At 42.2% G+C, this 27297-nt stretch overlaps 1 protein-coding gene across 2 annotated transcripts in view; it reads right to left on the bottom strand.

The window, feature by feature from the left end:
• TOX3 (TOX high mobility group box family member 3) overlaps positions 1 to 27297 on the bottom strand; it is a 219666-nt gene that overhangs the window by 53238 nt on the left and 139131 nt on the right. The window contains exons 2-3 of one of the 2 annotated variants that reach the window (XM_075325729.1): positions 12417 to 12482; positions 4956 to 4985 (exon numbers count right to left, since the gene is read on the bottom strand). In XM_075325729.1, coding sequence (XP_075181844.1) covers positions 4956 to 4985; positions 12417 to 12482 — 96 coding nt within the window. The remainder of the gene's footprint in view (positions 1 to 4955; positions 4986 to 12416; positions 12483 to 27297) is intronic. The other variant, XM_075325730.1, reaches the window with a different exon arrangement.

Below are 27297 nucleotides of genomic sequence, written 5' to 3'. Positions count from 1 at the left end.
GTATGAAGGCGGTATACAGTGGACAAAAAAGCAAAAACATTAAAAACCCTTTGCTTGCGTATACAACCTGTCAGCTGTCATTAGGGGTCAGGAGTGATGAGCCCTGCAATTCTATAGGAAGATGCTATTTGGATAGACTGTTCAAGCTCAAATAATCACTTTTGATGCAGAGCACAATTTATACTAAATCCACAGCAGTGGGCGTTTATATGTTTATTTATTTTTTTCTATTTTTCTAAGGCAAAAACAGTCACTTTTCACATTACGGAAACTCCAAGTCTCTGATCTACCATAGATAGATTGGCCATGATCAGAAGCGATTGGCTAATGACCATAACCCAATGGCTGCATTTGCAGTTATTTGGCACTAATGTGGTCTTCTAACAGATGCAACAGTAATTTGTGACTCATTTGCTACACCATTACTGCTTAATGAAATCTAACATATCACATTAACAATGCGGGTAAACACTCATTCTTGTTATGTGGCGTTTTAACTTGTTTTCATTATCACTGTAATTAAACCTTTGAAATATTATATCAATAAATATTTCCGATGCTAGAAAGATTGGTGGTAACATATAAGGAGATGTAACTGCTTTCTATGCCTTTAACAGTCACTACATTATTAGAGATGAGAAAATCTGAAAAGTAAAGGTCAGTGTTCATACCGAACACAGACTTTACCAAAAAACAGTGTTCAAGTTCAGAGTTCAGGTGCTTTACGTCTGCTAACCAGTCATCACTATGCTCGGGTACGGTCAGCACTCAACCTGATTCGAGCCACATAGAGTGTTTGAATGGCTTGTCTGGGGATAACAAGAGCGTAATTGGATTTAGTGTGCACCAAAAAAATAGAAAAAGGTCTAACCGTCTGGCTGCATGAGAGTGGAGACATGAACTGCCCAATCAGTGACTTCCATTAGGTTTCAGGTCAAGTCCGGGTCCAGAACAGAACTTTATATATAGTCCGGCTGAACCAGCAGAGCTCAAACTTCCACTGGTCCGCTCATCTCTACATATCATATCTCAAATAATAATATTGTATTGGTTTATATTGAGAAGAGTTTTCTATTTCACAAAAGTACTAATGGGTTAGAAATTAATGGATAAAGGGAGCTTAGTATTATAGATGAGCAGATCTGATTTGAATTAACCAAATCTTGCCGACTTTACAGGGAAATTCTCCCGAAACTGAATGTCCATTATTATGGTCTAGGCTCTAGAGAAACGACAAGGCATAATGAACTGAAGATGTAGATAAAGGGAAAAGACAACCAATACTCACCTTCCTACCACCATCACAATTTTCTGTCCTCTTTACGGTCTTTGGTGCTTCTTCTTACTGCTGTCGCAAGCTAAAACCCAATGCATCCTCATGAAATGCCGTGACTAGAACTGGGACATTCCAGGAAATGTGCATTGTCAAGTCATGGACATGATGCTATGATAGGACCTGTATCATTGCCTTACGGCTGGAATTCCCGACCTAATGTGAAGATTACTTGGGTTTCTGCATACAGCGGGGCTAAGAAGAGGAAACAAGGACCATACAAAGGACAGGGAGCAGCAGAGATGGCTAGAGAGCTTAGCAGTTAGGTATTAAGACCGCTTTGCATGCTGCGATCTCGCTAGCGAGATCGCTAGCATGCGTACCCGCCAGCCCCTATCATTTGTGCATCACAGGCATATCGCTGCCCTTGGTGCACAAAATCGCGCGGACCCGTCACACATACTTACCTGCATAGCAACGTTGCTGTGACCGGCAAACCGCCTCCTTTCTAAGGGGGCGGTTCGTTCGGCATCACAGCAACGTCACTAAGCGGCCACCCAATCAAAGTGGAAGGGCGGAGATGAGCAGGACGAACATCCCGCCCACCTCCTTTCTTCCTCATTGCTGGCGGGAGGCAGGTAAGGTGAGGTTTCTCGTTCCTGCGGTGTCACACGTAGCGATGTGTGCTGCCGCAGGAATGAAGAACAACATCGTAACTGCAGCAGCAACAATAATTGAGATTGGGGGGAATGTCACCGATTTTGAACATTTTTGCAATGATTCAAGATCGCTAATAGGTGTCACACGCAATGACATAGCTAACGCAGCCGGATGTGCGTCATAAAATCCGCGACCCCAACGACATCGCTTTAGCGATGTCGTAGCGTGTAAAGCCATCTTTAGGGTTTTGTTTTCTACCTTTGTCGGCCCTCTATAGTTTAGCGAAATGGAGGACAGCCAGCCGAAGTACCAAAAATCTGACTTCTGGAGAATAAGGATATTTATAAAGCCCAGTAGAATTCAACTGCACTTAGTGCTGGCTTTTTGTTTTTCTTCATTGAATTGGTCGGTGGCTGACCCCCACTTTGCTATGCACCCCAATTTGCAATGTATTCCATCTGTCTAGATTTTGGCGGTTGGTGACTGTTCACATTGTCATCAGGCCTTGTCCACAGGCTATTTACTTCATGCAGCATTTGCTTGGACCTGTCCCGCCCACAGCCATGACTCAGTCATGGGTACGGGATTGAAATAGACCAGGTGAGTGCTGCTAAGAGCAGTTCTACTATTCATATGTGAGGCCGTATGGCACATTTTATAAAAATATTTTAGTGTAGGACTGCCTCAAATGAGAATTGCCGTGACGTGGCGAGGCAGCTCAAGAAATTGCAATTTTTTGCCAAAAATCTCAAAATTTTTTATAATAAGTACAGTTTGGAATGTTTAGTGCTGAAGTGTACATTTAGTGCTGGCTTTTTGTTTTTCTGCACTTGAATAAATAGTAACATATTGATATTTCCCTTAATAGTGATCTGTTAGTTGTTAGATTAGTAAAGTATAATGATTTTAAATTAAGTATTTCTGCCTAAAGTGGAAATTGTATTGATCTGGCATTCAATAGACCCTAGATCTATCTTAGCTGACACTAAGTAATAATTAAATGAAAAAGATGGATTATTTTAAAATTTTTTATAATGTTCTCTTGTCCAAAGGTGCTTGAAGGTCCCAATGAACAAACAACAAACAGAATAATAAAACACACAGTATATGGTTTATATTGTGTCTCCAAACAAAAACTGAAACACCAGGAGCGGTAAGAAAAAAAACATTAAAAGGTTTAAAAGAAAAAAAAGAGAATTGTTTTTTGCTACCTGCCCATCCCGGGCAGCCAAATAGGCAAAATTTAGTAGTTTTACCATCAGGTGTGCTGAAAATTAAAACCCAGTGTCAAGGAGGGTCTACTGCAGGAATGTTTGCCAGAAGAGCTTAGAGGCTTGCGCTCCTTAATGTATTAAGAGCATTAAATAGCTGCTACGTGCCATTGTAAGAAATGTCTCCAGATACTGGTGTACATTTCAGCCATATTTTTTGCTATTCTTTTGGTGTAAAATATAATGACTTTGTCCTGTACGCTCAGCTACTCCCTCCCCTGCTCCATTATGCTTTCTAAAAAGTTGGTGGAGGTGGTGGAAAAGTACAAATTTAGTAAACTTTTTGTGCAACACAATTGTAAACAAAATTGCAACATTTGAAAGAATTTTAAGACAGAATTTTGGTTCAACCTGATGAATCAAGGCCAGTATGTTATTTTATCAAGTCTGTATCAAAAAAGCTGTGAAAATATGAGCTGAATATTGTACTACATTTTATGGTTGAAGCATTGATTGATAATGTCAATGGAAAAATGATTGGGCTACTTGAATTTGAAAGCCCAATCCTTTTTGTTTTTACAGTAAACAGGCTAAATCTAGAGCTATCTGGCAGCGGATGATTGCCCTTCCCCCGAAAAAATTAGATAATTGCTTGGCCAAGCCGAGAGTGCATGTATATGATGGAGTCAGAAGACCTAGCTGTTGGCAAAACATGTATTTGGTAGACAGTTAAGTCATGTTGTGGCCACTTATATTCTGGCTTATTTTTCACAGCTCAGAGTCAGCGTAATTTTGATTGAAGACTAGTGATGAGCGAGCACTACCATGCTCGGGTGCTTGGTACTTGAAAAGACCAAATCGGATGCTCGAACGGGCTTGACTCTAGTACCAAGCATAGTGGAAGTAAATGGGAACCTTAAGCATTTTTCCAGAAGATCTTCTGGGAAAATGGTGGAGTTTCCCTTTGATTTCCATTCTGCTTGTATTCAAGTCTAGCATGACCAAGCATCCGACTTGATGTTTTTGAGTACCAAGCACCTGAGCATGGTGGAGTGCATTCATCACTACTGAAGGCTAAAGATAAGCATATTGCTTTGCACAAATCCTATTCATGGTCCAGGTTAATGCTCTACTGATGTGGACAGGAGATGCGTGAATTCATGAACTTCCAGATTCCCTGGCACATAATTTGATTTGCCGGCTTGGATTGATGTAATTTGTGCAATGTGCAGTACAGAGGTGACATCTCGCCAACCCGGCTAATAATAATCTAAGCTTGGGATCCCAAAAGGTAAGGAAATTCTCAGGGCGCCTATCCATGGCAAGAGAGCAATGACCTGTATCATAAACCAGGGTTGAGCAAAGCAAAACGCTCATCTCTACTGAAGACCCTTTTGTTTGAAGGACGCCTCTATACCCTGAAATAGAAATTAATTAAAAAGGGTCCATTAAGAGAACTCTTTAGATATTTGTCAATATGTTTACATACTCTATTAAAAGAACCTGAACTGATGCATATGTGAAAATAGAGATATGGCAAAATAAATATTTTATCTATTTGCTATTTATGATCCAAAAGAAAAGACATAAAAGTCATGTAATATCTAATATAGCAAAGTAATTCTGATCACTTGACTCAAAAGAGTTTTCATACCATTGTGTAAATTCTAAATATGTCACATTCAAAAGCTTTATATTAGTCACTTGGATGAAAAAGACAATATATAATTGTAAATAAAATGTGTTCATTGTTGGCAATTTTGTAAATTACATAAATAAAAAGAGAAAAATAAACATGAAACAAGGAGTACCTTAAAGCATTCATCGGTCCACTGCTGTTTCTGCACAAAGAAAGCATTGATAGAATTACAAACATAGTATAAAGGTGATCTACAAATCCTGCACATTGAAAAATCAGATTAGAATCAGAAAAGGAAAAGAACATAATAAAATGGTACAATTCAATCGATATAATTCAAAAATGTACTTGGGCATAAATAAAAAGTATTATCTTGCATTATTTTCTTATGATTAGAGCATATAGAATATATTCAAATATTTATGCTTTAAAATAAAGCAATTTAGAAGAGAAATACATTAACCAGGGTGTAGATGGTTGAATGCCATCTGTACAGAAATGTTGAAAACATTTGTTCCTTTGATAAAAATGCAAATGTAGAGAGGTTGTTGTATCAACATATAACAGCCTATGTCTGCCACGGTGAATTATCACAGCTGGAATTAAATTGTCTCTTAACAGCTGCTAGTAGCGGACTTTTCATCAATGCTCGATTCTAATGTAGGAAGAAATTCTACAGAATGAAACATTATGTTATCATTACAGATGGGGTTCTGTGTTCATTATCACAAATAAATGCCAGGCCTTATGCCAAACATTATTCGATTATCTAAGCAAGTCTTGATGGTCATAGGAAAGATGGAACGAGTGACTGGAATGCTAATTTTGAAATAGTCCTATTGATCAGCACATCTACTGTACTCGGCGTGAATGGTTCCATTAACATATTAGAAAGAATTCCTCCCCAAATTTTGCTGCCTGTAATAACCATAAATAAACAGCAAAGCAAAAAATTGGTGCTATAAATTTGTGGTCACAATTAAAATATAACTTTTAATGTCCAAGTTAAAAATACCTATACACCAAACAACATAAATGGTCGTAAAACCAACCAAGATAATTGGAGCTAATGTTGAGCTCCACCTATTACCAAGTTAGGACACTATGTACCCGGTAGGAAAAAACCCCACCGTAGTAACCGTAATCGAGACAATATTGTGAAATTGTCTCATGTATAATACACACAAGCAGTAATCCACAGCAATAAATAACCATAACATAGGTCTCACTGTGATGTATGAAGCAAAAAAAGTTGTCCAATAGAGGGGGGGGGGGGCACCAAGTCAGCCTCACAATACCCCTTAGCTGGCAACAATCTGACCTGATACTTTCTTAGACCTCCCGATGCATTTCTTAATTTGCTTAATCCTCAGGGGACTGTGGTCAAGAAATTAAAACTTCATTTGGAAAGCGGACTTCCAGCATGATGTGTCCGGGGTGGCATAAAGCTTTATGCCAGCCCGGACACATCATGCTGGAAGTCCGCTTTTCAAATTAAGTTTTAATTTCTTGACCACAGTCCCCTGTGGATTAACTTTTTTTGCTTCATACATCACAGTGAGACCTATGTTATGGTTATTTATTGCTGTGGATTACTGCTTGTGTGTATTATACATGAGACAATTTCACACTATTGTCTCGATTACTGTTACTACGGTGGGGGGTTTTCCTACCGGGTACATAGTGTCCTAACTTGGTAATAGGAGGAGCTCAACATTAGCTCCAATTATCTCGGTTGGTTTTACAACCATTTATGTTGTGTGGTGTATAGGTATTTTTAACTTGGACATTAAAAGTTATATTTTAATTGTGACCACAAATTTATAGCACCAATTTTTTGCTTTGCTGTTTATTGATTATTGGTAAGCAACGACACATTTATATATCTGTAATGACCATAGAATAAATATACTGCAGACATAAGACTGGGTGCAAAGTTAAGCTAGCCAGAAGTGCTATCAGGATATTAAAGGGAGATTTAAAAAAGAAAACAACAAAAAAACTATAAAAAAGTGCTATCCTTTGTTTTTAAAGGAGTTAAATAAAAAAGATCCAGCACGGTGTGAAATAAAGTATACTAACCTCCCAATCTCCCACTACTCTTCTAGCACTTCTACAGCTTTTAGTCGCTAGGCTCTCTCTTCTGCTGGGCATAGTTTGTGGATATTGCACCAGCGACTATAAGGACATTGCACCAGTTACTAATAAAACATGAGCAGAATGTACAGAGCAGTGGCTGGCTACAACGAGAAGAGGAATCACAGAGATCCAGGCAGTGCTATGAGAGAAGCATCCCACCTAGAGATTGGTAGGACTGGCTGCAACGGATAAAAGCACAGAAATCCAGACAGTACTATGAGAAGACCACCCCATCTAGGAATTGGTAGGACTGGCTGTAACTGGAAGAGGAAGCACAGAGATCCAGGCAGTACTATGAGAAGACCACCCCATCTAGGAATTGGTAGGACTGGCTGTAACTGGAAGAGGAAGCACAGAGATCCGGGCAGTGCTATGAGAGGAGCACCTCACCTAGGAATTGGTAGGACTGGCTGCAACTCAAAGAGGAAACACACAGATCCAGGCAGTGCTACAAGATGACCATCCCACCTAGGGATTTGTAGGACTGGCTGCAAATGAAAGAGGATGCACAGAGATCCAGGGAGTACTATGAAAGTAAAACCCAACTAGGTATTGGTAGGACTGGCTGCAACCAGAATAGGAATCACAGAGATCCAGGAAGTATTATAAGTGGAACACCTAACTTACAGATTGGTATGACTGGCTGAAGCACATAGATCCAGACAGTGCTACGAGATAACCACCCCAACTTGGGATTGGTAGGACTGGCTACAACTGGAAGAGGAAGCACATGGATCCAAGCAGTGCTATGAGAGGAGTACCTCACCTATGGATTGGTAGGGCGGTATATAATGGGAGAGATTTATCATGCCAAAAGGGGAATAAAATGTTGAAGACTGGTGATACAGTTAGGTCCAGAAATATTTGGACAGTGACACAATTTTCGCGAGTTGGGCTCTGCATGCCACCACATTGGATTTGAAATGAAACCTCTACAACAGAATTCAAGTGCAGATTGTAACGTTTAATTTGAAGGTTTGAACAAAAATATCTGATAGAAATTGTAGGAATTGTACACATTTCTTTACAAACACTCCACATTTTAGGAGGTCAAAAGCAATTGGACAAATAAACCAAACCCAAACAAAATATTTTTATTTTCAATATTTTGTAGCGAATCCTTTGGAGGCAATCACTACCTTAAGTCTGGAACCCATGGACATCACCAAACGCTGGGTTTCCTCCTTCTTAATGCTTTGCCAGGCCTTTACAGCCGCAGCCTTCAGGTCTTGCTTGTTTGTGGGTCTTTCCGTCTTAAGTCTGGATTTGAGCAAGTGAAATGCATGCTCAATTGGGTTAAGATCTGGTGATTGACTTGGCCATTGCAGAATGTCCCACTTTTTTGCACTCATGAACTCCTGGGTAGCTTTGGCTGTATGCTTGGGGTCATTGTCCATCTGTACTATGAAGCGCCGTCCGATCAACTTTGCGGCATTTGGCTGAATCTGGGCTGAAAGTATATCCCGGTACACTTCAGAATTCATCTGGCTACTCTTGTCTGCTGTTATGTCATCAATAAACACAAGTGACCCAGTGCCATTGAAAGCCATGCATGCCCATGCCATCACGTTGCCTCCACCATATTTTACAGAGGATGTGGTGTGCTTTGGATCATGTGCCGTTCCCTTTCTTCTCCAAACTTTTTTCTTCCCATCATTCTGGTACAGGTTGATCTTTGTCTCATCTGTCCATAGAATACTTTTCCAGAACTGAGCTGGCTTCATGAGGTGTTTTTCAGCAAATTTAACTCTGGCCTGTCTATTTTTGGAATTAATGAATGGTTTTCATCTAGATGTGAACCCTTTGTATTTACTTTCATGGAGTCTTCTCTTTACTGTTGACTTAGAGACAGATACACCTACTTCACTGAGAGTGTTCTGGACTTCAGTTGATGTTGTGAACGGGTTCTTCTTCACCAAAGAAAGTATGCGGCGATCATCCACCACTGTTGTCATCCGTGGATGCCCAGGCCTTTTTGAGTTCCCAAGCTCACCAGTCAATTCCTTTTTTCTCAGAATGTACCCGACTGTTGATTTTGCTACTCCAAGCATGTCTGCTATCTCTCTGATGGATTATTTCTTTTTTTTCAGCCTCAGGATGTTCTGCTTCACCTCAATTGAGAGTTCCTTAGACCGCATGTTGTCTGGTCACAGCAACAGCTTCCAAATGCAAAAACACACACCTGTAATCAACCCCAGACCTTTTAACTACTTAATTGATTACAGGTTAACGAGGGAGACGCCTTCAGAGTTAATTGCAGCCCTTAGAGTCCCTTGTCCAATTACTTTTGGTCCCTTGAAAAAGAGGAGGCTATGCATTACAGAGCTATGATTCCTAAACCCTTTCTCCGATTTGGATGTGAAAACTCTCATATTGCAGCTGGGAGTGTGCACTTTCAGCCCATGTTATATATATAATTGTATTTCTGAACATGTGTTTGTAAACAGATAAAATAACAAAACTTGTGTCACTGTCCAAATATTTCTGGACCTAACTGTAGGTGAGCACTAAAATGATGGAACACTCATTACTCAATTCAAATTGGTGAGATGCTTGGACAAGCATTATAGAAAAGAGTTCTTTCGGTCTAATGTAGCGCATAAGGAACCACTTGTTGATATTAAATGTTGTACTTTATTAATTATAAGCTCCTATTAATACAACGCGTTTCAGCAGAAAATATGCTTTCATCAGGTACATGATGTAATATCAGGTACCTGATATAATAATATCAGCAAGTGGTTCCTTATGCGCTACATTAGACCGAAAGAACTCTTTTCCATATACCCACTTCCTACCTGGGATTTCGGTAGTAGCTGCAAAGAACCTGCCAACCCATTATAGAATCCAGCTGGGAACTGAAGGATCGTGGAGGAAAACTTAAATCCCAAGGTGCCGGTGGAGTTCAGGAACCGACAACGATACCATAAGTCTGGATTCAATAAGCTTGGACACTGCAATCAGAATGGAGGAATACCCCGAACTGACACGCTATCACTGGAGTTGTGCGGGGGTGCACAACCTGCAAAGGTGAGCAGTTCTAAATAACTATCCTAAATCTGTCCACGGATGCTTCTCATATTGTGCCTGTCTCTCTATCTCTATTTCATTTATGGACAAGCATTATGGACAGTCAATGATTGGCCTGTTCGGGTCTCCGCCCACATAAAGCCAGCTAGAAATAGAGGATTTCCGGTGGGAGGGAGGGTGTTTTTATTGGGGGGGGGGAAATCACAGTTTGTGGAGATTATTATTTTATCCCCCAGGAGATAAATGGGCTAAATGTACAACAGTCCACCAAAGGTTTGATGCAAATTTCTGCCACAAAATAAGCCAACTGATAAGTGGTGCAAACTAATTCTAAAGTTGCACCAAATTTATCAAACAGCATACAAAACCTTGATAAATCTGGCACATTTTAAGACTGTCTAGATAAAAAGAGTTGTCTGGCATAAAGGCCGCTTTACATGCTGCGACATCGCTCAAGCAATCTCGTTGGTCATTGAGGTCATGGAATTTCTGACTCACATCCGGCTGCTTTAGCAATGTCATTGCGTGTGACACCTATGAGCGATTTTGAATCGTCGCAAAATCGTTCAAAATCGCTCATCGGTGACATGCTCCCCTAATCTCGATTGTCGCTGCTGCAGCTAGCGATGGAGTTCTTCATTGCTGCGGCAGCACACATCACTATGTGTGACACCGCAGGAACGAGGAACCTCACCTTACCTGTGGCCGCCCGCAATGCGGAAGGAAGGAGGTGGGCGGGATGTTACGTCCCACTAATCTCCGTCCCTCCGCTTTTATTGGGCAGTGCTTCAGTGACGCTGCTGTGACATCGCTGTGACGCTGAACGAACCGCCCCCTTAGAAAGGAGGTGGTTCGCCGGTCACAGTGACGTCGCTAGGCAGGTAAGTAGTGTGACGGGTCCGCGCAATGTTGTGCGCCACGGGCAGAGATTTGCCCGTGTCGCACAACCGATGGGGGCGAGTACGCACGCTAGCGATATCGGTCACGATATCGCAGCGTGTTAAGCGGCCTTTAGGCTACAGATCTGCAACTACTTTGTCACTCTATGTGACTGCAGACTTGTAAATCCTCACATTGCACCCACTGTGCATTATGAGGATTCTATGGTGTGACAGCCAGTCGTGAGACCACAAGTATGTGATCTGCACACAGGTGGTCACATACTGATTTGATGGGAATATCCCTTTAAATTTGCACTGTATAAATGAAAAAAAACACTTGATAAATTTGCTTCTTTATTTTTTCATTTTACATCATGGTGAGTTAGTTTTGCTTAATTTTTTGTTGTCTGTTTTTATGTATTTTCTTTTATTTTTTTTCAATTTTGGAATGGCCAAATCTTTTACAGAATTTATAGTGAACTGGGTGGTAAATAATTATATTTATGTAGCTTTGTTCAATAATAACATTTTTTCCTTGATCGAAACCCTGATAAACATTCCTTACGTCAAAAAAAATCTTGAGACTGGAGATGAGCAGATTTGATTTAAACAAATCATGCAGAATTTACAGCAAATTTACATTAAGGAAACTGAATGTTTGTTATGTTTTTGGGTCTCTTGAGCCCCCAGGGCATAAAAAGCATAGGATGTGGTGGAGGAAGGTTGAACTAGATGGACCTAGGTCTTTTTTCAACCTAAGTAACTATGTAACTATGTAGAACAGAAAAAATGTAAAAATGTCATCTAAATGCTCATCTGTCCCTCCAACTCTGTAGTGCATCATCCTGTCCTACACACCTCTTCTTTTCTTCTTCTGACATATCCTAGTCGTTCCTCTTCACTCCAGGCAAAAGATTCCAGCATGACTAGGCCTCTGAAGGCATGGCCCGTAGGGAAGTCAGACGCCAAGTCATGGCAGAATTTCCAGCTTGGAATGAAAAGGCCAAAGAGGATACGCATTGCAAGAGAATGAGAAAAACAGAGACCAAGAGCATCGGATGGCGGGCTGCAGGAGGGGCGGTGGGGATAGGTGAACCTTGAAGTGAATATTATTATTGTTTATAGTTTTTCCAGCCCTTGTTGGTTCAGCTGCAGTTGGGCACTTTTTTGATGAATTTGTGCCAAGTTAATTACAAAAAATCTGTATTCGGAATTTTTGAAAAATTCAAGAAGAATTCAATCACACTTGAACAAATTTGCTAATTTCTAATTGAGAACGTAGAATTTTATTAAAATAAAATCCATATGTGTAGTATATATTTGCCAGAATAGCACCCCCTATATGCTTGATTTCCCATTAGGCATGTGTTTTCTGTATTGGCATGCTACAGGCGTAACTGCCTTATGGCCAGCTAAATTGAGTGGTAATGTAGTACTGTCGGGTTATTTTCTTTCTCATTAAAGTCTTTATTTTGTGCTTCATGAAACACATTGAGATGCAGAGTTTCAATCTTATTTATCCCCTGTCTGCTAAATTATCTAAGCAAACAGATGTATATGAGAAGAGCTAAAAGTACACCTACCTCATTTGCAGCAAGAAATGCATTATTGGCTTCTGCCATATTCATGTAGTTGTTATTATTTCCAAACTGAAAAAGAATAAGGAAAAGAAGATTGGTTTGCTTAGCAAATCTGGAGTTTGATATATTTCAGTTCATAATGATCCAAACAAGCAATAACACACATTTCTATTCATCCATCATCTCTTGGAAGATAGAATAGATGTTGTTTCTGAGAAAACACAAATCTGAAAGCATGCAGGCAGCAAGTCATCCTACATTAGAAATTTAATTACCATGTTCCACTCCAATAGAGTAATTCGCATTTATGGATAACATACTTTAGCTCATTATATATCATATGTACAGTGTATATATTCTTGTGTATATGTAAATTATGTATTACCCGTATTAAAAAATCTACATAAATGGTCTTCAATCTAAATACCAATATGAGACTCCGTAGAAGAATAGGAAGTGTAAATAAAGTTAACATCTTGTACTTGCCTCAATGTTTTTCAAAAGGTGTATGGATTGTGGTTTGTCCAAAAATTATCCAAGTAATTTTCAAAAATTACTTAAATTCTGAAGCCACAGCCGCACCAATGGTGTCATTCTGTCTAAAACATGTGACTGCCGCAGCCATTCACAAATCAGTCAAGTATTGTACATTTAACATTTCAACACTGTAAACAAAGTTTAGCGGAGATTAGGTGCTAGGGTGGTAGGGGCTTAAACAGAAAAGTAATGCTTATTTTGCTTTTTTAAAACAATGAATATGCACCAATTTTGGCCAATCCTAGACAACCTCTAAGCTGTTAAGAAACATAATTTGCTATCAAACAACCAGCATCTTTTCTTTATGTGGTTGTCTAGTAAAACCAAGTTATCACCAATCCACAGGATAAGTGATAATTTGTTAATCAGTGGGGGTCCAACTGCTGTGACCTGCATAATGGGGAACTGTGATCCCTGACAGAATGGAGTGGCCTTGCACAGGTTCCATCACTGCTTATTCCTTAGAAGGCTGTCGAACACTGCACTTTTCTTTTTTCGACAGCTCCATAGAGAATGAACAGAGCATCGGTAGGGTATCCGACCTACTGTTTCATATAGTAATGGAGATAAAAGTTTCTAGATTCCCCAAATTTTTATTGTGTGAGCTTCAGCAGAGGGATATCCACTGATCAGCAAGATATCACCTATCCTGTGGATAAAATGTGTTCACTGGAAAACCCGATTTAATTCCATTCTTAAAGAAGCATTGCCATTAAAATTGTTATCTTAATATATTGCAATAATCATATTATATAGCACTGTGTACTTACCAATGCTCATTTTGCCCTACTACCCATTTATTTCTTCTGTTTTTAATTAGGTCTATGTCACCGCATGATTAATCCCTTAATGACTTATGACATACTAAATTCTAAGTTGTCTTCCTGCCTTTGATGCATGTTTGCACGCCAAACCCGAATCCCTCCAGGCAGATGGTGGAATTCTATATTCCTATATATGCTGGCTGGACTGTTCTTGTAATGCCAGCTATAGCTTGTTTATTCAATCCTGGAGAGGTGGATTTATCAGGCTTATTGGAGGTTGAGTTTAAAATTGTGAGCAGTTTTGATGTAAACCTTTTCTTATTTTAGGTGTGTTCATGTTGCTGCCTTGCCTCACTGGCTTTTCTCTTTTGTTTCTTAGTGTTAATTTCTGAGAGAGTTCAATGTGACCATGCTTCTGTTTTTCCTGTCTGTGATTTCCTTTACACTCCTGTCCCTTATGTCATATTAGCTTTATTTAGGAGTATAGCAAGGTACGAGATCCAGGGATCTCCCCCATTAGAGATAAGCCTAGGGAAATGGATAAGCCTAGGGTCCATTAGCATCAGGCACAGTGTAGGAACACTTTGCCTCTTCTATCTGACAGTCACATTGTAATATTCAAAACATTGTATCTACCCCAAAAAATACCAATAAAAACATCAGCTCATGGCGGAAAAAATAATTCATCACACAGCTCCATTTACCAAAAATTCAAAGTGTTATGTCTCTTAAAACGTCATGACAAAAGCAACATTTTTATTTTTTTTTAACCATTTCTGATTTTTTTTACCACCACTTAAATAAAACAACATCAATGGATGCTTGTTATCGGTGTAAAAATACTAACAAGGTGAATCATACTCCAAAGTATACAGTAAAGTGCACTGTGCAAATAAATAAAAAAAGAAAATTAACAGAAGTGCACTTTTTTTTGCTGTTTTGCAACACTTGGAATGTTTTTCCTGCTCTCCATTACATCATATGATAAAATGGATGTTGTTATTCAAAAGTACAGTTATGGGTCTTCAAATAACTGCAGAAAAATCTCCCAGTCCTTAAGAATTTAAAACAGACTAGCTGAATCCTTTTAAGCTCTGTGTAGAAACAGAAGGTCTCTATTCCCTACATGAGTCACCATTAAAGCTACAATTCTATGTCTTTGAAAAAACTATATAGTTCTACTGATGACTCATGCATGAGAAAGGAACTTTTTGTTTCTGGAGCTTAGAAGGATTCAGGTAGTTTTTTTAATCATGTGATGTCATATACATAATGAAAAAGAGAAGCATTAACTGGGTAGATAGGCAAAATGAGCAATTTTAAATAAACAGTGCTATATTTTATGATGATTGCAATATATTAAGAGGATAATAACTTTGATGAGAGTGTTTTTTTAACATTACTATTTCCGTAAATCCTGGAAGGTTTGTGGCTCTTCCTAGCTCAGAAAATGCTATATATTCAACCTGTCCAATCCCTGGCTCCTAGATAATACATTTTCAGTAGCGGAAAAACACTTCTGAAACACTGAAGGCAAAACTTGACATGTTGACCAAACACGGAGGAAACTCAGATCAAAAACACAGATGACCCTCTGTCCATTACTCTTTTGTGTACATCAGCAAACACAGAAATCTGAAGGCCTAAATAAAAGTAAGGTCATATGTGGTTTCATATATAAAATAATAGGCAATATAGTCAAATCAAATTCTTAATATGTCCATGATTACACACAATTCAATTTTGTTTTAATGAAATGTACGCCCCATTTCTTTTCATGATAGGATATTATTAGAAATAAATACAAAGTGGTGTGTCTACAAAAAATAGATAAAAAATCTAAGATAATCACTGTCCTAATAAGAAACAACTGAGATTATGATTTGAAGTCCACAAGTGATGCCTTCAAATCAATTAGATATGATGTTGAGAGCGGCAATAATTAAAATAATGATGTTGGTAATTAGTTGACAGACAACAGACATCTGCGATCAGTGATAGGAAAATGGCAAGCGACTACTTAAGACCTATGTTACAAAAGAGTCACCTGCTATCTGGCAGAAATCATTTCTAGACTGCATAATTAAACATAATCGGAGCTACATTAGATTTAATAACTTCACTTTTCCATATGTATATTTGAGAAATCCATTGTTGGGGATATGGAAATACCAACATTAGTAAATGTATATCTGACCAAAAATTAATTATATTTTACTGATGTGCCATTTTACAAAACTAGGCAACGTGACATTATTATTTCAAGAAGATAAACCACTCAAGCCCTTTATTTTTGGACAAGTAGGTACTCGAAATCTAATAGATTCACTCGACAAACAAAATATGTCATGTGTTAACTCACATAAATAAACGAGAAATTACTTCCTAAAAAAATAAATGTACCTTTTCATCTCTTAAAACAAAATAAGCATAGATATGCTGTATTAAATTTATTCAACAAGCCAGTAGAACAATCACATGACGCCCCTTTTGACACATTATGGAGTACCCACTGTATACAGGGTATGTGCTGTTCGTATTTGTCTAAACTGGCCAGAAAAATGGGCTCCAACCAAATTTATATAGATATCAGGCTAAGATTGGTCTATACTTTTGCACCTTAAAAGATAACTTATCTTGTTAATAACCTATTATCTAGCAATGTCCTTTTCTTGGGACGCCGAATCTTTTGCTTCTAGCAACTAAGATTTTATAATTAGTAGAGATGAGCGATGTTCGAGGTTCGAGGTTCGCCAATTTCATGTTCGAGTGATTTTGGGGGGTGCTCGAGATCGAACTCGAACTCGATCTTTTTGCTAAAAGCTCGACAGTTCGAGTTACGTTCGAGAACAGTTCGATCACCAAAAGCAGGGCTTTTTACAGCTACAGTGTCCAGGGAGCCATTGCTGGCAGCCTGCGGTAAGCTGGTAACCAATGTAAATATCGGGTATTCAAGCAAAGCGCTTTGCTTGGTAACCTGATATTTACCCTAGTTACGTGTGCAGGGAGCCGACACTTCCCCGCTCGGCTCCACCCCCTCCTGCACTTGGCATGTACACACACACACACTCACACTCACCTGTCCCCAGCCATGCAGTCCCCGGCACTGACGTCCTCAGTGCCACATGGCCCCGCTAGGCTCCACTCACCTCGCACTCCGCCGCCTGCACACATGGCCCCGCTAGGCTCCACACACTTTGCACTCCGCCGCCTGCACACATGGCCCCACTAGGCTCCACCCACCTCGCACTCCGCACACATAAACCCTGCTCGGCTCCACCCACCTCGCACTCCGCACATATTACCCCGCTAAGCTCCACCCACCTCGCACTCTGCACACATAGCCCAGATCGGCATCACCACCTCGCACTCCACACACATTACCCCGCTTGGCTCCACCCACCTCGCACTCCGCACATATTACCCTGCTTGGCTCCACCCACCTCGAACTCGGCAGACATTTCCCCGCTTGGCTACACCCACCTCGCACTCCACACACATAGCCCAGATCGGCTCCACCAACTCACACTCCGCACACATTACCCCGCTTGGCTCCACCCACCTCGCACTCCGCACACATTACACTGCTTGGCTCCACCCACCTCACACTCCGCACACATTACCTCACTTGGCTCCACCCACCTTGCACTCCACATACATGGCCCCACTCGGCTACGCACACATTACCCTGCTCGGCTCCACTCACCTCGCACTCCGCACATATTACCCCGCTTGGCTTCACCCACCTCGCACTCCACACACATGGCCCCGCTCGGCTCCACCCACCTCACACTCCGCACACATTACCCCACTTGGCTACACCCACCTCGCACTCCACACACATTACCCCGCTTGGCTCGACCCACCTCACACTCTGCACATATCACCACGCTCGGCTCCACCCACCTTGCACTCCACTGCCCGCACACATTACCTTGCTTGGCTCCACCCACCTCGCACTCCGCACACATTACCCCACTTGGCTCCACCCACCTCGTACTCCACACACATTAACCCGCTTTGCTCCACCCACCTCGCACTCTGCACACATTACCCCGCTTGGCTCCACCCACCTCGCACTCCGCACACATTTCCCTGCTCGGCTTACCTGTGGTAAGTCCCGCCCTCCCGACCTCAGCGCTGTCACTGTCCTCCATGGCCGAAGCTTGTCATATCTCCTCCTCTCACTGCCGACCCAAGACTGTGACTAGTGGAGACGTCACGGGCTCCCGCGATATTTGGCTGTGAAGGCGGCGGTTATTGACAGCTCTGCTATCACCAGTGCAGGAGATCATCACCGCAGGTAACGTACCTCGCTCCTGACAGCAGCACTTGTCATGCCCTGCAGTGACCTGGGCTGACCTATTGATGTTAGCTCAGGTCACTGCATTGCTCTCCCAGACAATATGGAACATTCTGTTCTTAATTGACTGGGACAGTGACTATGGTATGGATAGTCATGGGAACCCCTTGGATTACACCAGACCTGAATTTGTTTTTCTTTCTAATAAATTGGTGAAAGAGGGAATGTTTTGGAAGTGTTTTTTCAAATAAAAATGTGTTTGTCGTCTATTTTTTTTTATTACTGACATCACTAACCGCAGGGCTTGATGCCAGGTGACATTACACATCTGGTATTAACCCCATATATTACCCCGTTTTCCACCGCACCAGGGCACGGGATGAGCTGGGGCGAAGCACCAGGATTGGCGCATCTAATGGATGTGCCACTTCTGGGGCAGCTGTGGCCTGCTATTTTTAGGCTGGGGAGTGTCCAATAACCATGGACCTCTCTAGTCTGAGAATATCAGACCCCAGCTGTCAGCTTTACCTTGGCTGGTGATCCAAATTTGGGGGGACCCCCACGTGTTGTTTTTTTTTAAATTATTTCTCTAATTTAAAATAACAGTGTGGGGTGCCCTCAATTTTGGATTACCAGCCAAGGTAAAGTTGCCAGCTTTGGTCTGCAGGCTGCAGCCATCTGCTTTACCCTAGCTGGCTATCAAAAATAGGGGGAACCCTACGTCATTTTTTTTTTAAATTTATTTATTTTTTGCCAAATACAAGGCTAAGCACCCTTAGTGCCACATGAAAGGCACCAAAGGGCGCAAAATTACAAAATGCAGGAGAGTGGGACATGATGTGTCTTTCTGCCATTATAATGACAGAAAAGACTGATATGAAGTGTACAAGCACAAGAAAATCACCAGAGCGCTCTACACTGTGAAAACAGTAGAAAATGACACTGGAGTGAACATGTGACCGCCTCATGTAGGTTGAAGCTATGGATCCTGGGTAAATTTATGCATTTTCCCTCCTTCAGTTTTTTTGCAGTACGCAAAAAAAAACCGAAGGCACACGGATGACAAACAGATGACATATGGACCGTATACGGAACGGAAAAGGATGCCACACGGATGCACCAGTGAAAAAAACAGACAGTTTTTTGCGGACCGCAAAAACGGATCGGTCGTGTGAATGTAGCCTTATTCTCATCTGCCGTTTATAAACAGCAGGCAGAAATAAGTGAATAGCGCCCCCCAGTGTCAGAAAATCTCCGGGGTTTCAGGGGTAAATGAGACCCTGGAGATCATGATTCAGGCTGGGTTTTCCGATCCCCGCTCACGTGATCACCGGTATACACCGTATACCGATGATCACGTTACAGTAAATGACAGCGCCGGTAAAAAGTTATTTATCTCCCATCTGGCATGAACAAACATGTCAGATGGGAGATAAATCTACTCCGCGGTCCCCTGGTGTCACCAAAGTGCCCCACCCTGACCCTCTCCCGGAAATCCATGATGGCCGCGCGCACAGCAGCGCGCCGGCCGCATTCACCCTACTCCTCTGATTTCTGTTGATTGTGCCATGACACATGCGACAGAAAACTCCTTCCCAGGCCCTGCCAGGTCACCCCCTATAACACCACCGGTGTTCCCCGGTGTCCTACAGTACCTGTGCAGCGTTGATCCCCCGAGGCCCCCTCCTTCACAATACACGCTGCCGCATGCACAGAGCGGCTGTCAGCTCAGCTTCCTGTGTTCAGACACAGTGAGTGGTGGTAACCATGCATATGTAAGCTACTGCAATGCCCTGCTCATGAGGTAAGGAACATAGTTAATCAGGAGAGCTATACTACATTTCCAAATGGAGGTATTTGATTTTATAGTTGCCCTGCTGAATGACTACCAAACATGAGAGTTTGTTATACACCACAAGAAAACATGTCTAAATAGCGAGCTCTGTTGTTTAGTATTCATTCAGCTGGATAACTGGACTTAAAACCGTATTCCATCTCCAAGATCTTATCCCCAATATATAGTAGGTGGAATAGCAATAATATCAGCAAATACCAATATTTGGAAATGTAGAATAGTTCTCCTGATTAGGCATGCCCTTACCTCATGAGCAGGGCATTGCAGCTTTGGTAGCAACCGTTACGACATGGACTCTGCTGCTGTGGACCTTGTGAGTAGAGTTGAGCGCGGTTCGTGGTTCGTGGTTCTCCAGTTCTAGGCTCGAGTGATTTTGGGGCATGTTCTAGATCGAACTAGAACTCGAGCTTTTTGCAAAAGCTCGATAGTTCTAGAAACGTTCGAGAACGGTTCTAGCAGCCAAAAAACAGCTAAATCTTAGCTTGGTTTCTGCTGTAATAGTGTAAGTCACTCTGTGAATCAAACTATTATCACATTTCAGTGTATAGTGTGCGTGAACAGCGCCTTCAGATCACTGCTGTTTCTATAATGGCGATCGCCATTTTTTTTTTTTTTTTTCTTGTCTTCCTTCCCTAAGCGCGCGCGTCTTGTGGGGCGGGCCAGCATGTCAGCCAATCACAGACACACACACACCAAAGTGGACTTTGAGGCAGAGAAGCAACGGCATGTGTGATAGGATCTGCATGTCACATGTCCCTGCATTATAAAACCGGACATTTTCTTCACGATCGCCATTATCTGCCTTCTGCGTCTTTGGTGTCAGACATCACTGTCGCAGTTCCGTCCTTTGTCCTATCGCCGATACAGCTGTATGCGCTGCATACACAGCGTTAGACAGCTTAGGGAGAGCACATTCTAGCAGTCCTTTTAAGGGCTCGTACCGGCAGGGTCAGAGAGCCATAGGTGACAGGTCCTGCAAACAGCAACAGCGTCTGTGTAGCCCAGGTCAGGGATTTCCTCCCTGCATTTCACCATTAGGAGGGAATAGAAAGGCAGGCTTCCATTCCTCTACCCAGAGCACCACAATCCTGCCACTGTACCCTCTTGTCCTCTGCACACTCCAACTCATTCTAAGTAAGCCATTATACTAGCAAACACTCAGTGTACCTAGTGGCATCCTATCTGTGGCTATTGGACTTTGCTATAGTCCCACTAGTGCAAAGACATTAGCAGAGCACATCTGCCTGCATTGCACACTACAAGTTTTTTAAACTAAGCAATTTTACTAGCAAACACTCAGTGTACCTAGTGGCATCCTATACGTGGCTATTGGACTTTGCTATAGTCCCACTAGTGCAAAGACATTAGCAGAGCACATCTGCCTGCATTGCACACTCCAAGTTTTTTAAACTCAGCCATTATACTAGCAAACACTCAGTGTACCTAGTGGCATCCTATACGTGGCTATTGGACTTTGCTATAGTCCCACTAGGGCCAAGACATTTGCAGAGCGCATCTGCCTGCGTTGCACACTCCAACAAATTATAACGAAGCCATTATACTAGCAAACACTCAGTGTACCTAGTGGCATCCTATACGTGGCTATTGGACTTTGCTATAGTCCCACTAGTGCCAAGACATTTGCAGCACGTCTGCCTGCGTTGCACACTCCAACGAATTATAACTAAGCCATTATACTAGCACACACTCAGTGTACCTAGTGGCATCCTATACGTGGCTATTGGACTTTGCTATAGTCCCACTAGTGCAAAGACATTAGCAGAGCACATCTGCCTGCATTGCACACTCCAAGTTTTTTAAACTCAGCCATTATACTAGCAAACACACAGTGTACCTAGTGGCATCCTATACGTGGCTATTGGACTTTGCTATAGTCCCACTAGGGCCAAGACATTTGCAGAGCGCATCTGCCTGCGTTGCACACTCCAACTAATTATAACGAAGCCATTATACTAGCAAACACTCAGTGTACCTAGTGGCATCCTATACGTGGCTATTGGACTTTGCTATAGTCCCACTTGTGCCAAGACATTTGCAGAGCGCATCTGCCTGCGTTGCACACTCCAACAAATTATAACGAAGCCATTATACTAGCAAACACTCAGTGTACCTAGTGGCATCCTATACGTGGCTATTGGACTTTGCTATAGTCCCACTAGTGCCAAGACATTTGCAGAGCGCATCTGCCTGCGTTGCACACTCCAACTAATTATAACGAAGCCATTATACTAGCACACACTCAGTGTACCTAGTGGCATCCTATACGTGGCTATTGGACTTTGCTATAGTCCCACTAGTGCAAAGACATTTGCAGAGCACATCTGCCTGCATTGCACACTCCAACTAATTATAACGAAGCCATTATACTAGCAAACACTCAGTGTACCTAGTTGCATCCTATACGTGGCTATTGGACTTTGCTATAGTCCCACTAGTGCAAAGACATTAGCAGAGCACATCTGCCTGCATTGCACACTCCAACTAATTATAACAAAGCCATTATACTAGCAAACACTCAGTGTACCTAGTGGCATCCTATACGTGGCTATTGGACTTTGCTATAGTCCCACTAGTGCCAAGACATTTGCAGAGCGCATCTGCCTGCGTTGCACACTCCAACTAATTATAACAAAGCCATTATACTAGCAAACACTCAGTGTACCTAGTGGCATCCTATACGTGGCTATTGGACTTTGCTATAGTCCCACTAGTGCCAAGACATTTGCAGAGCGCATCTGCCTGCGTTGCACACTCCAACAAATTATAACGAAGCCATTATACTAGCAAACACTCAGTGTACCTAGTGGCATCCTATACGTGGCTATTGGACTTTGCTATAGTCCCACTAGTGCCAAGACATTTGCAGAGCGCATCTGCCTGCGTTGCACACTCCAACTAATTATAACGAAGCCATTATACTAGCAAACACTCAGTGTACCTAGTGGCATCCTATACGTGGCTATTGGACTTTGCTATAGTCCCACTAGTGCCAAGACATTTGCAGAGCGCATCTGCCTGCGTTGCACACTCCAACAAATTATAACGAAGCGATTATACTAGCAAACACTCAGTGTACCTAGTGGCATCCTATACGTGGCTATTGGACTTTGCTATAGTCCCACTAGTGCCAAGACATTTGCAGAGCGCATCTGCCTGCGTTGCACACTCCAACTCATTATAACTAAGCCATTATACTAGCAAACACTCAGTGTACCTAGTGGCATCCTATACGTGGCTATTGGACTTTGCTATAGTCCCACTAGTGCCAAGACATTTGCAGAGCGCATCTGCCTGCGTTGCACACTCCAACTCATTATAACTAAGCCATTATACTAGCAAACACTCAGTGTACCTAGTGGCATCCTATACGTGGCTATTGGACTTTGCTATAGTCCCACTAGGGCCAAGACATTTGCAGAGCGCATCTGCCTGCGTTGCACACTCCAACTAATTATAACGAAGCCATTATACTAGCAAACACTCAGTGTACCTAGTGGCATCCCATACGTGGCTATTGGACTTTGCTATAGTCCCACTAGTGCCAAGACATTTGCAGAGCGCATCTGCCTGCGTTGCACACTCCAACTAATTATAACAAAGCCATTATACTAGCAAACACTCAGTGTACCTAGTGGCATCCTATACGTGGCTATTGGACTTTGCTATAGTCCCACTAGTGCCAAGACATTTGCAGAGCGCATCTGCCTGCGTTGCACACTCCAACAAATTATAACGAAGCCATTATACTAGCAAACACTCAGTGTACCTAGTGGCATCCTATACGTGGCTATTGGACTTTGCTATAGTCCCACTAGTGCCAAGACATTTGCAGAGCGCATCTGCCTGCGTTGCACACTCCAACTAATTATAACGAAGCCATTATACTAGCAAACACTCAGTGTACCTAGTGGCATCCTATACGTGGCTATTGGACTTTGCTATAGTCCCACTAGTGCCAAGACATTTGCAGAGCGCATCTGCCTGCGTTGCACACTCCAACAAATTATAACGAAGCCATTATACTAGCAAACACTCAGTGTACCTAGTGGCATCCTATACGTGGCTATTGGACTTTGCTATAGTCCCACTAGTGCCAAGACATTTGCAGAGCGCATCTGCCTGCGTTGCACACTCCAACTCATTATAACTAAGCCATTATACTAGCAAACACTCAGTGTACCTAGTGGCATCCTATACGTGGCTATTGGACTTTGCTATAGTCCCACTAGTGCCAAGACATTTGCAGAGCGCATCTGCCTGCGTTGCACACTCCAACTCATTATAACTAAGCCATTATACTAGCAAACACTCAGTGTACCTAGTGGCATCCTATACGTGGCTATTGGACTTTGCTATAGTCCCACTAGGGCCAAGACATTTGCAGAGCGCATCTGCCTGCGTTGCACACTCCAACTAATTATAACGAAGCCATTATACTAGCAAACACTCAGTGTACCTAGTGGCATCCTATACGTGGCTATTGGACTTTGCTATAGTCCCACTAGTGCCAAGACATTTGCAGAGCGCATCTGCCTGCGTTGCACACTCCAACTAATTATAACGAAGCCATTATACTAGCACACACTCAGTGTACCTAGTGGCATCCTATACGTGGCTATTGGACTTTGCTATAGTCCCACTAGTGCCAAGACATTTGCAGAGCACATCTGCCTGCATTGCACACTCCAAGTTTTTTAAACTCAGCCATTATACTAGCAAACAGTCAGTGTACCTAGTGGCATCCTAAACGTGGCTATTGTACTTTTGTCAATTCACAGTATTGGAACGTTATTTGCAGCACGTCTGCCTGCATTGCACACTCTAACTTTTTTAAACTCAGCCATTATACTAGCAAACAGTCAGTGTACCTAGTGGCATCCTAAACGTGGCTATTGTACTTTTGTCAATTCACAGTATTGGAACGTTATTTGCAGCACGTCTGCCTGCATTGCACACTCTAACTTTTTTAAACTCAGCCATTATACTAGCAAACACTCACTGTACCTAGTGGCATCCTAAACGTGGCTATTGTACTTTTGTCAATTCACAGTATTGGAACGTTATTTGCAGCACGTCTGCCTGCATTGCACACTCTAACTTTTTTAAACTCAGCCATTATACTAGCAAACACTCACTGTACCTAGTTGTATCCTAAACGTGGCTATTGTACTTTTGTCAATTCACAGTATTGGAACGTTATTTGCAGCACGTCTGCCTGCATTGCACACTCTAACTTTTTTAAACTCAGCCATTATACTAGCAAACAGTCAGTGTACCTAGTGGCATCCTAAACGTGGCTATTGTACTTTTGTCAATTCACAGTATTGGAACGTTATTTGCAGCACGTCTGCCTGCATTGCACACTCTAACTTTTTTAAACTCAGCCATTATACTAGCAAACAGTCAGTGTACCTAGTGGCATCCTATACGTGGCTATTGTACTTTTGTCAATTCACAGTATTGGAACGTTATTTGCAGCACGTCTGCCTGCATTGCACACTCTAACTTTTTTAAACTCAGCCATTATACTAGCAAACAGTCAGTGTACCTAGTGGCATCCTAAACGTGGCTATTGTACATTTGTCAATTCACAGTATTGGAACGTTATTTGCAGCACTTCTGCCTGCATTGCACACTCTAACTTTTTTAAACTCAGCCATTATACTAGCAAACACTCACTGTACCTAGTGGCATCCTAAACGTGGCTATTGTACTTTTGTCAATTCACAGTATTGGAACGTTATTTGCAGCACGTCTGCCTGCATTGCACACTCTAACTTTTTTAAACTCAGCCATTATACTAGCAAACACTCACTGTACCTAGTTGTATCCTAAACGTGGCTATTGTACTTTTGTCAATTCACAGTATTGGAACGTTATTTGCAGCACGTCTGCCTGCATTGCACACTCAAACTTTTTTAAACTCATCCATTATACTAGCAAACACACAGTGTACCTAGTGGCATCCTATACGTGGCTATTGGACTTTGCTATAGTCCCACTAGTGCCAAGACATTTGCAGAGCGCATCTGCCTGCGTTGCACACTCCAACTAATTATAACGAAGCCATTATACTAGCACACACTCAGTGTACCTAGTGGCATCCTATACGTGGCTATTGGACTTTGCTATAGTCCCACTAGTGCAAAGACATTTGCATAGCACGTCTGCCTGCATTGCACACTACAACTTTTTTAAACTAAGCAATTTTACTAGCAAACACTCACTGTACCTAGTTGTATCCTAAACGTGGCTATTGTACTTTTGTCAATTCACACTACTGCAAATCTATGTGCAGCACCTCTGCATGACAACCTCGTGCTCTGTTTTTAATAAGCTATAATGATAGCACAAAATACTGCCATTTTGTGGCATCATAGAACTGGCTGTTGTATTCCATTAGTGCCCCACTGGTGACAAGCTATTTCTAGCACCTCTACATCACACCCTCATGCACATTTTGCTACGCTAATGTTATAGCAAACTCATGGAATTCATTGCTGCATTTCATAATTCGGAGGGATAGAAAGTCAGGCTTCCTTTAGCTTTTCCTTCTGTTCATAGACAGCATCTCCAAGACAAATTTCCCCTCCACGTCTAAGTGTGGAGAGGCAGCTAGTGCGCATGCGTGTGCCGATGTACCCCAGCTGCAGCATAATTACAGTGTTTCGCCTAGTGAGTATGCTCAGCCTGACTGTGCCATTCCTGACGCTAAGTTTTCATTTCGGGATACAGCGCATGCTCCCACACTAAGTGTGAAAAGCCTCTTTGCACAGGTGCTTGCATTCCGTGCCGGGTCTAAGTCCTGTTTTGGGCATAGACACCATGCTAAAGCTGATAGTCTTTTTTCAGAGACTGTATTTCATGCTACTGAGCATGCTCAGGCACTTCCTGCATCAGAGACTAGGTCCGGTAATGAACTCTTTGGCCCTGGCCCTGATGTGGGGGTCCCATATAGACCACAGGGCATCAGGTGTCCTCCCAAATGGCTTGCAGAGGCCCACACCTATGACTTGTCACCGCATTATTGATGCTCAGACGATGACTGGTGAGGTGTTTGGGTCATGGCAGCCATGAGGTCATCATTGAAGTTGCGTTTCCAAATAGGACGCTAGTTATGCCACTCATGACGTGTCATTCTACTTTTGTCTCCAGGAGGTGCATTGTGGTTCACCCTGGTTTGGGGCGGACCCAGGTTATAAAAGGGGCTGGAGCCAACAAGGAGGTGCGCAGTCTTCTATTATGCTCCGAAAGAGCACACCTCCATGTGTTGAACCCATTGCGGCTTTAGGCCAGAGGTAGGCAGGGATCGGGTGGTGGATGCAGGCCACCACCACAGTTGGTAACGCAGAACGGTTAAGACCAGCTCCTGTCCTAACAGTCCTGCTTGTGCAGCCCAGTGGC

Source organism: Anomaloglossus baeobatrachus, chromosome 10 (genome assembly GCF_048569485.1).
Source record: "Anomaloglossus baeobatrachus isolate aAnoBae1 chromosome 10, aAnoBae1.hap1, whole genome shotgun sequence".
Classification (NCBI taxonomy): Eukaryota; Metazoa; Chordata; class Amphibia; order Anura; family Aromobatidae; genus Anomaloglossus; species Anomaloglossus baeobatrachus.
Note: the sequence above shows the minus strand (reverse complement) of the source record. Positions and strands in the feature narration are given on the sequence as shown.